The sequence below is a fragment of the Pelodiscus sinensis genome, chromosome 6 (assembly GCF_052426305.1).
Source record: "Pelodiscus sinensis isolate ZL-2025 chromosome 6, ASM5242630v1, whole genome shotgun sequence".
In the NCBI taxonomy this organism is placed as follows: Eukaryota; Metazoa; Chordata; order Testudines; family Trionychidae; genus Pelodiscus; species Pelodiscus sinensis.
In genome coordinates, this window is record NC_143057.1 from 49,266,792 (window position 1) to 49,284,374 (window position 17,583).

At 41.5% G+C, this 17,583-nt stretch overlaps 1 protein-coding gene across 5 annotated transcripts in view; it reads right to left on the minus strand.

Moving 5' to 3' along the window:
* The window catches only part of AUH (AU RNA binding methylglutaconyl-CoA hydratase), a 214,421-nt gene that overhangs the window by 13,756 nt on the left and 183,082 nt on the right, over window positions 1-17,583 (minus strand). For 3 of the 5 annotated variants that reach the window (XM_075931897.2, XM_075931894.2, XM_075931896.2), the window contains one exon: window positions 9,133-9,261. The exons of the other annotated variants lie outside the window; for them this stretch is intronic. In XM_075931897.2, the coding sequence (XP_075788012.2) occupies window positions 9,133-9,261 (129 nt within the window). The remainder of the gene's footprint in view (window positions 1-9,132; window positions 9,262-17,583) is intronic. 5 annotated transcript variants of the gene reach the window in all.

Sequence of the window (17,583 nt, forward strand, 5' to 3'; positions counted from 1 at the left end):
ATTGGAGGTAAATAAGTCTTCAAAGTAATTACTAGAGAACTATCAAATCTGTTTGCTGGAGTCACTATTAGGTGGCTACACAACTGGTTGGGTAACCATTCCAAGAAAATAATTATCTATGGTTCACAGTCATGCTGGAAGGGCATAACAAGTGGGGTTCCACAGGGACCAGTTCTGTTTAATACCTTCATCAACAATTTAGATAATGGCATAGTAAAAGAGTATGCTTATGAAGTTTGCAGATGCTACCAAGCTGGGAGGGGTTGCAAATGCTCTGGGTGGTAGGGTTATAATTCAAAATATTCTGGACAAACTGGAGAAATGGCCTGAGGTAAATAGGATGAAATTCAAGAAAGACTAATGCAAAGTACTCCATTTGAAAAGAAACAATTACACATATACAAAATGGGAAATAACTGCCTAGGAAGGAGTATTGCAGAAAGGGATCTAGGGGTTACAGTGGACCACAAGCTCAACATAAATCAACAATGTAACACTGTTGCCAAGAAAAGCAAACATCATTCTGAGATGCAGTAGCAGGAGTGCTGTAAGACAAGAAGTAATTCTTCTGCTCTACTCATCAATGATCAGGTCTTAATTGGAGTACTGTGTCCAGTTCTGAGTGCCATACTTCAGGAAAAATGTAGACAAAGAGGGATCCAGGGGATTTAGTGTAGATTTCAAGAAAGCTTTTGACAAGGTCCCTCACCAAAGGCTCTTAAGCAAAGTAAGCTGTCATGGGATAAGAGGGAAGGTCCTCTCGTGGATTGATAACTGGTTAACAAGAGAAGGAAACAAAGGGTAGGAATAAATGGTTAGTTTTCAGAATGGAGTGAAGTGAGAGGTGGTGTCTACCAAGGGTCTTGTACTGGGACCACTCCTATTCAAACTATTCATAAATGATCTGTAGAAAGAGGTAACTGGTGAGGTGGCAAAATTTGCAGATGATACAAAACTGCTCAGGATAGGTAAGTCCAAAGCAGACTACGAAGAGCTTCAAAGTTTCTCACAAAACTAGGTGACTGGCAACAAAATGGCAGATGAACTTTAATGTTGGTAAGTGCAAAGTAGTGCATTTTGGAAAAAATAATCCCAACTGTACATATCAAATGATGGGTACAAATTTAGATATAACCACTCAAGAGAGAGTTTTTTTAATCATTGTGGGTAGTTCTCTGAAAATATCCATTCAATATGTGCAGCCACAGTTAAATACAAGAAAACTGAATGTTAGTAATCATTAAGAAAGGGACAAAGAATATCTTATTGCCTCTATATAAATCCATAGTACACCCACATCTTGAATACTGCATGTAGATGTGCACCTCATCCAAAAAAGGAATCTTTGCATTGGAAGAAGTTCATAAAAGGACACACACACACACACGCGCGCGCGCGATTAGGGTATGGAACAGCTGACATATGAGAAGAGATTAATAGGACTAGGACTTTTCAGCTTGGAAAAGAAACAACGAAGGGGGCATATAATAGAGGTCTATAAAATCATGACTGGTGTAGAAAAAATGAATAAAGAGTTATTTTCTCCTTCCTGTAAAACAAAAACTAGTGCTCTCAAAGGGTAATTAACTGGGAGAAGGTTTAAAACAAACAAAAGAAGGTACTTCTTCACATAATGCACAATCAACCTGTGGAACTCCTTGCCAGAGGATGTTGTGAAGGACAAGACTTTACCAGAATTCAAAAAAGGTGATAAGTCCATCAATGTCTGTTGGCTAGGAATGCTGTCCTTAGTCTCTGTTTGCCCAAAGCTTAGAATGGATCACTTGATAATTACCTGTTCTGTTCATTCCCTCTGGGACACTTGACATTGGCCACTGTTGGAAGACAGGATACAGGGCTAGATGGACCTTTGGTCTGACCCAGTATGGCCATTCTTATTTTCAAATCGGAGAAGGTCCAGAGAAGAGTAACAAAAATTATTAAAATATTAGAAAACACAACTTATAAGGGAAGATAGAAAAAACAGGCTTGTTTAGCCTGGAAAAGACGACTGAGAGGGGATATGAAAACAGTTTTCAAACATCTAAAAATTCTTACAAAGAGGAGGGTAAAAAATTATTCTCCTTAACCTTTAAGGCCAGGACAAGAAGCAATGGGTTTAAATTGCAACAAGGGGGGTTTAGGTTTAGGTTGGACATTAGGAAAAGCTGTCAGGGTGGTTATGCCTACAAAGGTTGTGGAATAACCATCATTGAAGATTTTTAAGAGCAGGTTAGACAAACAACTGTAAGGGAGAGTCTAGGGTGGTGCTTGATCCTACCTTGATTGCAGGGGCTTGGAATCAAAGACCTCCAAAGGTCCCTTCCAGTTCTATGACTCTATGACATTATTAAACATCTGATTAATCAGTTACAGTAACCACCATTCACATAGTTTTAAATGCTTTGAATTCAGGTAGTGACCTAGTAATACAATAATAAATAGCTCACCATGACAATATAGAAATTGGCAATGCAAGACGACTCTACAAAGAAACTGAGTGAGGAAAAAAATATACTTAAACATTTTTAAATATAACAAATGAGAGTACCTATGCATATTTCACATGATACCTGCCTTACACTACACATAGCTCTTGGTGGAAATACTGTTTTGTTCTGAAGTACTGCAGTGGTACAAAGTGAATTTAAAAGTAGCTCCTCCCCCACTCACTCACTCTCTAAAGCACAGTCACCAATGAGGCACAGATATAAATGAAGGGCCCAAAACAAAATGCTTTCTAGCCTTATTAGGTTCATGCCCACACATGTGTGAACAGAACAGCTCCTGGCAGCAACAGTAAGTAGGCCTAATGAAGCCTAAGTTTAGGTTATTTTGCACGATCACATCTAGATTTCCAAGCACAGGGACTTTAGTTCTAATAGTATTTAAGTATTAGAATTTTTATCTGACTCAGAAAAGTGCAGTTAGATTCTCACTGAAAGAAAGGCATTTCAAATGGATTTAACTGAGAGGATGAACACACAACCCCAAACGGAGGCATTGTTTTAAAAACAGATAATCACATTTGAAATCTTAACTGTCTGGGGACAACTAGTCGGAAATTCCTCCTCCCTTCAGCCTGATCTCCTCACAGAAATCCTTCCAACCCCCATACAAAGAAATTAATCATTTTACTGAACCTCACAAAAAGTTAATCACTTTCTTCCACTCCAACTTTCATCAAATCCATCTGCTCTCAACACTCACCACTGAATTCCATCTGTTCCCAAGTCTCCCAAATTAATCTTTAAACACCCACCCCATGAAATTCTGACTCATGTGGGGCTAGAAAAGGGCAATTTGCTGACCCTTGTGACTACTGATAGCAGGAGTCCAGTGGAACAGTAAAGCAACAGGCTGTACCTAGCACTAAAGCCGCCTGCTTTAGCAGCCAAGCACCCTGAGCAGCAGCAAGTGGGTGGAGGAGAAATTCTGTAGCTAAGATAATCAGCACAAATGAATGGGGTAGGAAAAAACCCAACAGACCAGTATAACAACATAAGAATGGTCATACTGGGTCAGACCAAAGGTGCATCTAGCCCAGTATTCTGTCTACTGACAGTAGCCAATACCAGAATCCTCAGAGGGAGGAATCACAACAGGTAATCCTCACGTGATCCCTCCCCTGTCACCCTCTTTCAGAGAAACAGAGGCTAGGGACACCATTCCTACCCATCCTGGCTAATAGCCATTGATGGACCTAGCCTCCATGAATCTATCTAGCTCTTTTTTGAACACTGTTAAAGTTCTAGCCTTCACCGCATCCTCTGTCAAGGAGTTCCACAGGTTGACTATGTGCATTTCATTTGGTGACCCCTAGTTCTTATACTGTGGGAATAAGTAAATAACTTTTCCTTATTCACTTTCCCCATACCAGTCATGATTTTATAGCCCCTCTATCATGTCCCCCTTTAGTCTCCTCTTTTCTAAGCTGAAAAGTCCAAGTCTTTTTAATCTCTTTTCATATGGGACCCGTTCCAAACCCTTAATCATTTTTGTTGCCCTTTTCTGAACCTCTTCCAATGCCAATATACCTTTTTTGAGATGAGGCCACCACATCTGCATGCAGTATTTAAAATGTGGGCATATAATGGTTTTATACAGAGGCAATAAGATATTTTCTGTCTTATGCTCTACCTCTTTTTTAATGACTCCTAACATTCTATTTGCTTTTTTGACTGACGCTGCACACCGAGTGGATGTTTTCAGTATCCCAAAGAAGGAATCACCAGACAGATCAGTCAAAGCCAATGTCCAACTAGACTCATGCTGTTGAAGACAACCAATTATTATGGAGAGACTAGCTGCATCTCTCCCAATAATTCAGGCTAAAACAAGACTTGCGTTACAAAGACATTTCTGATCACCACCCCTCTCTGGTCTTTTTAATTTAGCCACAAAAAAAAGCAGCTAAATCACTTCTAAATTGGTACGGAGTATTTTAAAAACTTTATGGTAAATCAGAAAACTGGATTTTCAGAAACCATGTCTGATATTTTTAGCTAATTTGTTATTGTGAAATCCCAACTTTTTTTTGTTTGCTCTATTTCACTTATTGCTATATCTAAAAACTTCAAAATGACCTTCTGTTCTTTGTCTCCATGAAGAATTGTCCTCTTATTATTTTGCAGCTGTAGTAGATAACTGAAGAGATATTCACAGATGCAGTCAAGCATATAAATTCTGTAGGCCATCATACATATATATTTTATATATTATTTTGTATGCATAATTGAGTTTGTATTCACAAAGTGGCATATCTATGTTCAAGAATAATTGATCTATTTGAAATTCTTTATCAATTAAAGAAGTAGTCAATATATTAATGTAAGACAAAAATATAGTATGTATTTTATGACATTACGTAGACCAATTTTGTGTGCTTCAGTGATTGTGTGTGCAATGTAACATAGGTTAGGCCTGAATTTTCAGATGTGGTAGGGCTTAAATTGTCATTTATTTCCTAGAACCTTGATCCCCCTCTCAACATGCTATAAAAACTCTAGGGATTAGCGGGGGCAGGTGGGAGAAAGGGCTCCAGGCGTCAGCTATTGGGCTAGAATTGGGGAGCTCGGTGCTTCTCCAGGGCTGAAGGGCTTCCACTGTAGGGAGGGAAATCTCATGCGTTAGCCCCTTCCTGGGAGCAAGTGTACCAAAGTTTGGGCTTGCTGCCCCACACGTTAAAAAATATGCTTTGTTCCAGACAGCTCCAGCTGAATCTAAGCCCTGAGAGGTACTGAAGATCTATTGACTTTAGCTGTAGTTATGAACTCTCAACATTTTTGAAAATCAGGCCCTGTCTTAAACAATGCACCAAAGTCACAGAAACACGCAATTTATGGCCACCTTCAAAAATTTAATATAAGGGACTTACCAAAGCATCACATACAAATTTTATGGCACAATCAAGGATTGAACCAAGTTTTCCTAAGTCAGTCATCTGTCTTAACCACAAATCATTTTCTCCTTTCCTATGTAGATCTAACAGACAACATCTTTACTCATTACGCACATATGATTCATTCACCCACCTAGTGCACTGAATGAATCAGAGGTCCCATGGAAAATAGTATATGATCACACAATTAAAGACAAGAGGAAAAAGAAACAGCAGCCAAAGAGCCATTTTGTATGTGTCCTGACAGGTGACTGTGTTCTATGTAGCTGCTTCAGAGTGATGTAGGATGGCCAGTGAATTAGAGTGTACTCAGGACAAACAGAATGTTCCAAGAATTGAGGAGCAAGACTGTAAATGTACTTGTCATAATGGTGATATTTGCTGTTCGTCATTTAGCCAAATCTGGATGGATTTTCATGGGAAAAAGCGGCACCTCTCTGATCCAGGAATATACCTCTGCTGAATTTTAAGTTCCTGAGGTGCAAGAGCTCTTCACAAATACAGAAGAATTAAGATTTATACTTGTGAAATATATAGGCAGTTTTGCTATTCTCAGAAACCAGTGCACCAGTTTTGTGGAATGTTTTTTATAAAATAAACCCATGGCAGACAAGCATGATAAATTTCAGCACAAATGTTTATAGTCTAATACAATTATAAGAAAGTGAAAAGAAGGTGAGGGTTGAATGGTAAATGCTAGAAAACTTAATATATAGGTACCACCAACATCTACTAAATAAAGTATAAATACTGCCTGTTTTGATTGCTACAAATGAAGCCACTTCATGGCAATTTGTTTGATTAATTTACGCATTCTGGAGGTATATAATACTATAACATGGTTTTAGTACATTATGTGCATTTAAAATGGTTTCCTTTGTCCTGCATTCCTGCTGATGAAATAGGCTGTTATTTTACTTTATTCACATTGGTACACATGCTTTAAGATATTGATTTCACTGATTTCTAATTAAAATATTTAAAAGGTCTCACTTGAATGTATATAAACAGTTCATTTAATTATATCCTCAGCAGGCAGAAAGTTGTATAGTTCCATTAACTTCAATGGAGATAAACCAATTTACACAAGCTGAGACACCATCTTTACTGCTTACTGCTTCAATAGTACTGCTCTTCCACTGTCTTCCTTAGCCTGTGTTCTATTCAATTTACACCTGCAAAAAATAAAGTTGCCCATTTACAGGAAATCAAAAAAAGAAGGAGTTGGAACAAGCAATTGTTTCTAAGCAGTTGCTGTTAAGCTGTGGGGTGCAAGAGGAAAGGGACATCACTAAGAAAGGGTCTCTGTCACTCAGCCTACCTGCTATTGTGACATAATAATAAAGACAAAGTCAGTGACTAGTTCACAAAATAGAATCCAAGAGATATGTAGATAATAAAAATTCTCCCTTCCTGAACCATCCGGAAGGGAGAGGTATCAGGATCTGCTTGGTGAGACTGGAAGTACAGGTTGGACCTCCCTGGTCTGGCACACTTAGGACCTGACCTGTACCAAATGAGGGAATTTTCCAGATCAGAGGAGGTCCCCTCCCAGCAGCCTCCCGGAACACTCTTCCTCCCCTCTAGCTGACTTTGCTGTGGCCCCACTGCCACTGGGTTTCAGCCCTGCTGCTACAGGGCTTGGGCTCTGGCCTGCTGTGGCCAGTTGGATGGGCCTCTCCCCACTTCTGTCCTTTGCAGCAGGGGCTCACCTGGGATCGATGACTGCTGGCGGCCCTGCTGCTGCTGCGCCCCACCAGGGCTTCTTGGGGCTAGGGCTCGCTAGCTGCAGCCTTCTGATGTGCGTCGTTGGGGCTTCTCGGGGCTGGGGCTCACCAGTCCTGCTGCTGCCCCACCTGGCCAGAGCTCTCCTGGGACCAGGCTCATTGGTCCCAATGGTGGGTCTCCCCAATCCTAGACTCCCAACCAGCTTGCACTCCTGGGTGCCAGAGCTTTCTGGTCTAGCAATATCCATGGTCTGGTTGCCAGACCAGAGAGTTCTGGTTTTAGGAGCTTCATCCTGTCGGATTGTCATGAAGATGCCCTTGTCACTTCTCCACAACAGGCGAGTGAGCACCTTTTAGACACTTTAGAACCATGGTGTCCAACACGCTAGCCACTAGCCAAATGTCTATCAGGGATGGTCTAGACAGTATTTGGTCCTGCCATGGGGGAAGGGGACTGGACTCAATGACCTCTCGAGATCCCTTCCAGTCCTAGTATTCTATGAGTTTATGATTTGGCTGGTTGAGTGTGGTTAGTTCTCAATAGCAGTAGTATTAAGATGTGTTTGACATCTTACTTGAACAGCAGGACACCACCGGCTGGCTGCTTTAGACTCTGGTACAAGCACCACTGCTTTCCTGAGCTCCCTGTTGCTTTCAAAATATTCCCCTTGTGTTCACCTGATTGTGGGAGCTCTGGTTTCCAGTTAAATCCTCCAGGGACAATATGGCAGGCCTTCATGGAATACAAATTTAGCAAAAGAATTTCTTAATCACAGTTACTTTACTGTTGAAAGCACACTAAAGAGTTACATATATTTAAAAAATAACACAGACTTACGAATGCAGTCCTTATGAGTCAGATAACAACTCTCTCACTTTAGTCAACAAACTTATACCAGGGAGCTTGTCCTGCATTCTTGGACTAGTCTGCTAGCATCTAGTGGGTTTTTGTACCAATTCAGAGAAGCAACTGTCTTTTAAAAAAGTGTATTTTCCTTTTTTTTTTTTTTTTTCATGAACTCAAGGTTGAGGAACTGCAATCCATTTCCTCAGCCAGCATGTTATGGAAAAATTCTTGTGGATGACTAATTAATAAGAATTTGGATTTCTTTAGTGATTGCTAGTCGTGGACCAGGACTCCATTATGCCAGGAACCGTACAAACAGAAAATAGAAATATGAGTGATGGCAGCTGAGAGACGATCAGAGCAGATGTCTCTCTCACTGTCAGCCCTCGCTGAAATATTCCACACTATAGCTTGAGTACAATGTCCAGAACAGACTGACCCAGCCAAAAATTAGAGTGGTTTTCAACACTAAATGGATATTTAATCCAACATGAAAGTTATAACACAAAGTTAAGTTTGCAATGAAGGTTACAGTAGCAAAATAGCATTCACAAAACAAAATGCAATTCACAATTTGACACGACATCTTCCAATCATATCATCTTTAGGTTGCCTGTCTTTTTACATGTAGCCTCGTCAGCCCCTTCTGAGTGCAGCAGCTTAGGACTGGGTCAGAAGTGCCTCTTCATGGCCACTGCAGCTCCAGCGGGTATAGCCGGGGCAGGGCCAGGTTTGTCTACTTCTTGTGCTCCCCAGCCAGATTGAGGAATGGAGCAAACTGTGCAATTTCCCCTTGCTCCCTGATGAAAGGGAACAGCCAGAAATGTTCCAATACAAATTGAGGAAAGGGCGGAAGCTTCAGCCACCCCTATCTCTCCACACAATCAAACTGTGACTTTGCTCTAAGTTATAAGAGGAAGCTGCCTACCAAATGTGGTGGTCCTAGCTGTTACCATTTAGGAGGAGCTCTTGAACAGACAGACAGACAGACAAACTTGCTTGCTCACAAACTCTCCCAAATATATGGAAGATGAGCCTGTAGGAATACCCTAAAATCTAATTAGATTAAATAACAATCCTATAGCAACCATGGGCAGTGGATAATACAGGCAAGGGAAGGTACTGCCTTCCCTAAAAAACGGGGTGGCCCCACCTACCACTCTGCGGACTGCAGGGAAGGCTGGTATTCTGAGGTGTGGCTGCTTGGCTGACCAGTGCTCCAGCTGCCTGACTGCTCCCCGGGCTGGAACTAGGGCTGCAGTGTGGCTGCCCGGCTGCTCCTGGGGCTGGAGGGAAGAAGCAGGAAAGGGGATGCACTAGCCTTAGATGGGAGTGGGAGGGCAGCAGATATAAGAAAGGAGTTTGGGAGTGCAGGGCAGGGGCCAGTGATCACAATGGGGGCTCGGTTCTGATGGACACGGAAGAGGCAGGGCTGGGGCTTGCTTCCCCAAGCCGGGCTTTCATCCACAGCCCATGATAGCAACCATCAGTGCATGTATTTTAATAAGAAAAGACTTATCAAAAACATGAGACTAGGGACCAAATTTTCAAAGAACTTCAAACTGGCTTCTAGCCAAATACCAACTGCATGTGCAAAACTTAAACATTTTAATATATAAAATCTGTGTTTAAAATAGAATACAAAATAGTAAAATAAAATAAATATTTTACTTTCCTGGGATTTCAACTTCTCTTTCAAAACATATATTACATGTTTTATATTTCATATCAACACCATGTTCATTCAAACAATACAACATAAACATGGGCAATGGAGCATAATACAGGGTGTTAAATATTTGGGGCAATACGGAATCACAAATCACGTTTTTATTGGTGATTATTAGGATGACCAGGTGTCTTTTTTTTTTTTTTTTTTTTTTTTGACCAGCACATCCTGTTAAAAAGAGAACTTGGAAACTTCAGTTAACACTGCCATCAAACAGTTGAAAGCCCAGTCAGAGATTTTTGCAGGGCTAAGGCAGTTAGTCCTCACCTGTCCTGCTTCCACACCAGGCATGTGAAGTGGCCAATAGGTCTGGCTCCTAGGCAGGGGTTCCACAGGGCTCCATGCCCTGCCTTCTGCCCTGAGCACTGGCTCTATTTTTCCATTGGCCAGAAACTGGCCTATGAAGTTGGGGGCGAAAGTGGCATGTGGAGCCTCTTAACTCTCCCTCCCCTCCACACTTAACACAGGACCCGCTGACTGCTTCATGGGTGCAATGGGGTGCCAGGATAGATAGGGAGCCTGCCTTAGCCTTACTATACCACTGATCAAGAGCCAATCGAGGTAAGCCCAGGCCCCAACCCTCTTCCTAGCTTGGCAAACACAGAGCCTCCTTCTGTACCCCAAACAACCTCATCCCTGGCCCTACTTCAAAGCCTTCATCACCTCCTGCACCCCAATCCTCTGCTTCAATGCACAGTCCGCCTCCTACACTCCATATCCTTCAGTCCCACCCCCAAGCCAGAAACTCCCTCATGCACTCAAACTTCTCATTCCCAACCCCACTCCGGAGCCAGCATCCCCAGCCCAAAGCCCTAACTCCCTCCCAGATCCCCTTCCTGCACCCTGAACCCTTCTTTTCTGGCCCCACCCTAGAGCTTGCATCCCCAGTTAGAGCCTGTTCCAACCCAGTGAAAGTGAATGACAATGAGGGAGAACAAGCCACCATGAAAGAAAAAGTAGCGAGCTGGGGGTGTAACCTCGAAAAAGGCTAGTGTGTTCAGCTCTGTACTATTAGAAAGTTGGAAACCCTAGTGATTATATTAACAGTAATTATTTTTATTAAGTTCATAGTAACAGTAAAGGAAGAGTGGCCTACAGAGTTTGCAAGCTAAAAAACCGAGATACACAGAAAAGGAGACAAATTGGGATGACAATACTTGTTTCCCTCCTACACAAAAATTATTAACCTACTTCTTGTGTGCCTCACAGAAGTGGCTTTTTAAGAAGCATGTGAATGAGAAGAATGTAGAGTTGGTGTTCAGAGATGAGTTCATTGTGGCAGAGAAGATAAGTGAATTTTCAAAAGACACAAATGATCTTGCCTTTTCTCCCTGCCTCTTCCACTCTCATCTAGGCCTTCTATGCAAACCTGTATATCTGAAACACACTCTTTGACCTTTTATTTTTTTTAATTTCTTCCTCAAGGCTGTCTGTGAGCATGTGCAAGGCTGACCCAGAAAAGCAAAGACTATTTCAGCTACTATAAAAATGCTACTTTTTTAAAAGAAAAAAAGTTAAAAATTGAAATAAAATCAACAAAAGCAAAACAACTTACACAATTCAATCTTATTGATTGAGCATTCTCTCTCACATGCTACTTACCTTCTCGACTACTGACATCCTACTCTTAAGTTTATATAGCATTTTTTTTTAGCTAATACAACTTCTACCTGCTCTTGCAATAGAAAACTGAGGATTCAGCTTGCACCAGCCAGTACATAGGGATGCTTCAAGTTCACCATTCAGGTCAGGCAGCAGCAGACAGGCTTCAGCACTGCATTCACGCAAATAAAGCAAAAATGTAGTGCTCTGTGGATTTCCAACTATCACACCCTTTTTGAAAGACTTCCCTGATGTCTTTAAAACATGGTGGTCTCCTATCAATCAATCAATCAATCACAAAAATCTCCCCATGGAACATTAAGAAATTTATTAAACATCACTGCCCAATAGACTTGTTTTTTTTCTTTCATACCATTCTTATCTTTAACCTACGTATTATTTGCATACCTCCCAATTCTGCACAGACTTATGCATATGGTGAATTTTAAGCATGTGAATAGTTTCACTATCTTCCCTGAGAATACTTACATGCAGGGCTCTACAGAATAAACTCTTTTGAGCAGAGATGTTCTTTACATCTCTATAAAAGCCACTGCTCGTGTTTTTTCCTAAGTAAATAATTTCTATTATATTGATTGTTATGCAATAGAGCCAGATGTTCCGTCACTCAGCCTACCTCCCACTATACAGTGAAGTCTAACAGGGTGTGTCTACACAGCAGGGCTTAACTCAAAATAAGCTACTCATACTGAGCTATGTCAATTGTGTAGCTTATTTCGAAATCTGGAGCGTCTGTCTACACAGCACTTATTTTGAAATAGAGCACTCTTCCTCCGACTTTCCTTACTTCTTGTACAATCAGAGTTACATGAGTCGGAGTAAGAAGTCCTCAAGCTTGACAGTATTTCAATATTATTTTGAAATAACACTAGTTATTTCAAAACAATGTTGCTGTGTAGATGTACCCATAGTAAACAATATAAATTCATGTATTCTATGGAATTGCAGGAATATTCAGAATTTCATTTGCCACATTCTTCAATCTATTTGGGTTTCAAAAGTTTGCAACTGTTAAATGTTATGCTAACAATTCTTACTGTGTAATTAAAAATTAAATAAAATAAATAACAAGCACAGGCACGTTGTGACAGCAGTCCTACCTGCTATTAGTATAGTTCACAATGTGTACTCATGGATGGAGCTGGCTATGATGGACAGCCCTAAGTATTCCTCTACTCTAAAACCAAAATGCATTTCAACACTTGCCCCAGTACTTCTTGGTCCTCCTTAGCAGACCATGAAGGGATAATGCAGCTTAAGGTGTTAGATTCAAATACCACAGTCAGAGCCACCGAATGGGACAAAGGTGCTACTTAGCTGCTCCACGGCTCAGCGATTTAAAAGGGCTTTGGGTTCTAGGCCACTACAGCAGCCGCAGCCCCAGGCTTTTAAAATCACCACCAGAGCACGGCATGGTCTGCGCAGTGCTGAGGAAAGGTATGGCATGGTGCAGGCAGTGCTGAGGGGTGACTGCTCCTAGTCCTGCCCTTCAAACGGCATGGAGCCAGCCTCCCCCCCCCCCCAACATTGCCCAGGGCCCAGTGAAGTCTGTTGCTAGTCCTAATCATAGCAGACCTTTTATTATTTTTCTGAGAATGGAAACAGCTGTCTCTCTCCTTTATAATTTTGCTATGGATTTGTCATTCCTCTTTCCCCTGCCATTAGAACCATAGAATGATATGGTTTTATTTAAATGTGGAGATCACAAGAATTTAAATACTTCTTCCTCTAAGACTGAAGCAGCATCTTCTGAAAGTTCACGATGTATCATCACAGTATGCTACACCTGAAAAGAAAGGCTGGATAGTGACAGTCTCTCCCTTAATATCAATTCATTGAAGAAAAATAAGATGACTGTAGATTGGGCAAAAAAGCTAAAACTTTTGCATAAGGAACAACCCTGCTTTGGTCAGAGTTTTCAAGTGACCCATCATATTTGCAGATTTCGGAGCCCTGCATAAACCTCAAGTTCTGCTCACTCTTTGTGAGTAAACCTCCAACCTTTATACAAGGGACTTGAGAGAGACTTTCTAAAGCAGAAACTAAGCCAGAGCAAGTTTTGAGGAAAAAACCTAAGGACCACCAAGTTGGGGCAGAAAGCTTAGGCGGAGATCTAAATTTTACCATTTTGAGTTTATCAATAAAATCAAACTCAAGGAAGATGGGTAAGTCTGGACACTTTCTCGGGGGAGCATGATTTGTTAAGGACAGAGCAGGAATATAGAATATTCACAATAAGCCTTTTCCCTTTGTAAAAGAATTAGTTGTACACTGATCTCATTAAAGAAAAGAGATCCAAATGACTGAATATTCTGCTCTCCTCTTTTAATATAGATAACTTGAACTTCAAAACCATTTTTTAAATCTTTAATTGCAAAACAGACCTGCTTTCTTCTTGAAGCAGCATCAGGATAAAAACATGACATCAAAAAAAACATTTATAGAATATCTAACTCATCCACCAAATACACACATCTATATCAAGTACATTAGTGTGTGCTCCCATTTTTCTTTACAGGCATCCAAACCTTTAGGAGTAAGATTTAGTTATCAACAGGAAACTCAGACAAAAAAGCATACTGATCATTTGAATAAAGTTGATTTGTCTGCTTTCACAAGTTTATATTAAAATGTAGACAACCTTAACAAACTATTGCACAGCTAGGCATTGCTATCTCTTTTAGCAATTTTTACTTTTTAAAATAAGTTTGGTTTTGATTATGGTTGACAACTGAAAAAAAAAATCCTTTGTTGTGGATACCAGAATGTAGATGATGAAAGAGGGAGGCAAAGCAAGAAGGGAAGCTAATGTTTCTGAATACGGACAGGGAGTTTTGTAATAGTTGGCTCAAATAAGTCTCTGGAGCCATAGTGGTTCTGTGACATAACTCAGGAAACAATATTTCATAAATCATTTTGTCAGACCTCTTTTTACTGTGAACTAACTAATCCATGCAGCTGTTCTTTTAAGGTGGACTACATAAATGCTGGGTCATTTGTTGACTTTTCCAGAAGCTTGAGAAAAACAGACCCAGAAACACCTACTCACAAGAGAATGAGTCAACCCTGGCTATGAGAAGCCCTTTTACTTCCTGTCTCATTACACTTATAACTGAATATGAAAGTAAATGATTAGCAACTATTACATATTGATGGCAGGTCACCAAATTACACAAACTACATCTCATAAAATTTAATTTTTAATGTACTTCAGGTTTAGTGCCGGAGGTAAAAGAAATAAATTTTATATTTGTATTTTACGTTGATGTAATGGAGCGATCCCAAATATTCCTAGCTCCTCTACTGCCTACCAGCAAAAGCCAGAAGCCCACAAAAATTCCAACACTTCAAATTTGGAACAGGGAAGTGAAAGGTGGCTCTTTCCTCCTAGCTCCCAACCTTCATGACAGTTCAGGAGTATGGCTGATGGGCTGTAGTGAGAACCTCACCAGAGATCTTCAACTGGAACATGGTGACCATATAATATAATGAAGATACTGAAAGTGAACTGAAGTAGCCATTTGTGGCCTAAATAAGGCCTATACTATCTTCTAAAACTATCATATCTTATATCACTAATTTCTGAAGAAACTCCCCTTGATTTAGTATATCCTTGGAAAAAGCGTTTAAAAGTTTGTTGGTTGGTTTTGCCTGGTCAGCTAAATTTATCCCCATAGCACTCATTGTCAATCAGGATTATGGTTTTGTCTTATCTATAATGGCTCTAGTTTAGATGGCCATAAACTTTCATTTGATTGGAATAGAGGCTGGCAGAACTTAATTTGTAATGAAAGAGGTGTTAGGACTTAAGCACTTTTTTCTTTCTCTCTTTCATAACTGAGGCAGCAAGCCCACATGTGCCAGGGCTATGACTTACCAAATGTAGAGGTGCTGGACCTCAGCCCGGCAAGCCCGGTCTGTTGGATGCTTCATTTTCTGATACTATAGTTTCTCACTTTGTTCCATTGCTGTGACCATCATCAGATGGATATGGTCATTAGGCCCCCAACTCAGGGTATGTCTACACAGCAAAGTTATTTTGAAATAACAGCCCTTTTTTCAAAATAACTTTCCTAGTGTCTACACAGCCAAACCACTATTTCAAAATAAATTCGAAATAGCGGAGCGCTTATTTCAAATTTGGTAAACCTCATTCTATGAGGAATAACACCAAATTCGAAATAGCTATTTCAAAATAAGTGCTGCATAGACACTTATTTCGAAATAGGGGACGTCCAGCCTTTCCAGCCTCAACCAAGAACACCTCTCTCCTTCTCCCAGTCCCCGGAGCCCTTAAAGGGGTAGACTCTGGCCATAGTGCACGTGCCGGGTCCAAGCCTGCCAGCCCAGAGCCAGCAGTCACTGCCTCTGACCTAGCGGCCCCAAAACATGAGCCAGCAAGCCACTGGCAGCCAGCCCTCCACCGCTCCCCAGGAGCAGTCTGCCAGCTCCCAGGAGCCTGTCAGGGCCCAGAGAAGGCAGGCACCTTCCTGGCCGAGGGTGGAGATCATGGACCTTATTCAGGTTTGGGGGGGATGCCCCCAACGTCCATGATCTCTGTATTAGATGGAGAAACACAGCTGTCTATGGCAGAATAGCTGCCAGCCTGGCCACCCAAGGCCACAGGTGAACCCAGGAGCAAGTCTGCATGACAATCAAGTTGGTTTGGCGAGACCCCGACCTTGAGCTTCCTCTCCCACTTCTTCCCCTTGCTTCCCCCTTCTAGCTCCCTCCTCCCAGGTTTCCCCCTCCCATCTCCCACCCTCTCTTCTCCCTTCTCCCGCCTCCTTTCCTCAGGCTCACCAGAATTTCATTGTCCCCCTCTCCCCCACTTTTGTTAAATAAAGAGAGTTTGTGTTCATGATGAAAATATGTGTATTTTATTTGACATCAGGAAGGGGAGTTAGGGAGGGGTAAGTGGAAGGACGTGAGGGAGGAATGAGGCACAAGCCCCCAGTGGGGCAGACCTGGGAGGCTCTTTTAGTGCTCCTCAGGGTGGAAGCTCTCCCATAGGGCCTCCTGGATACTGACAGCCCCCCGATGGACCTCCCGGATAGTAGCGTGCAGAAAGTGCAGCCAGGCTCGCAGCAACACATCCAAGAGAAGCACCAGAGTACCCAGGGGCAGCTCTGGCTCCATGTTGAAGAGTGCTGTGGTGTCCCGAGTGAAGGCAACCAGAGACTACAGATACTAAATGCTTTGCTGTCCCTTATCAAGGTAGACAAGCAAGCAGGGAAACCTGAGAACTGGCTGTCTGGGAGGGAGGGGGGAGAGAAAGGGGCAAGTCCTCTTTAAGCACAGATCTCAGATAGCCTTAGGCAGCAGCCCCACACAGTAAATCCTGACCTGGTGCCCCACCAGAACTGGTTCCAGCCGGCCTTAAATGCGATTCAGAGTCCACTCAGTGTGGACGTGCTATTTCAAAATAGCAAAATGCTATTTCGAAATGCATTTTGTGTGTAGACGCATTATTTCGAAATAAGCTATTTTGAAATAACACTGTAGTGTAGACATACCCTCAGATACTCACAGGCCTTTTAAGAATTTAATTTGGAGCCCCAGGCTTTCAATAATTGAAATTCTCAGACTGGTGTTAATTACTATCATCATACATTATCTGTTCCTATTATTTTTATTATTCTAAAGACCATGAGCTCAATTCTCTACTACTTCCAATCTCCACTTTCAGCACCCTGGTTCTGTGCCAGCATTGCTACAGCATGAGTTACAGCAGTTTCAAACAGGGGTTTATCTAACTCAAGATATTGACATCAAGCTGACACCACGTAGTTAAGCAAAAATCCATATGCCCTTTCATATAACCCTCTTTCCCTTGGGAAGCTCCTAAGTTATAGGGAGCTTGTGAATGGTCTAATGGCTATTTACAGCCACAATCTGGCCCCTTTACTTCAACTGAACCGTTTCAAGAACTTGATATTTTTTAAAAATCCAGCGCCATATCACATCATCATCTTAGACCTGATGCAATTAAGGAAATCTTGGTTTGAGGCTTCCAGTGGAAGCTATTCTGTGCAGAGGACTGACACAGGACATTATATTTTTTAGTGTGATCTTTATTCTCTGATGTAAATTGGCTATGAACACAATTTTGATTACCTCCTATTAGAACTCCCCAACTTCCCCTGTTGTCATCATCACTTACTACTTTGTAATTATCAGAGGGGTAGCCGTGTTAGTTTGAATCTGCAAAAGCGGCAAGGAGTCCTGTGGCACCTTACAGACTAACCGAAGTGTT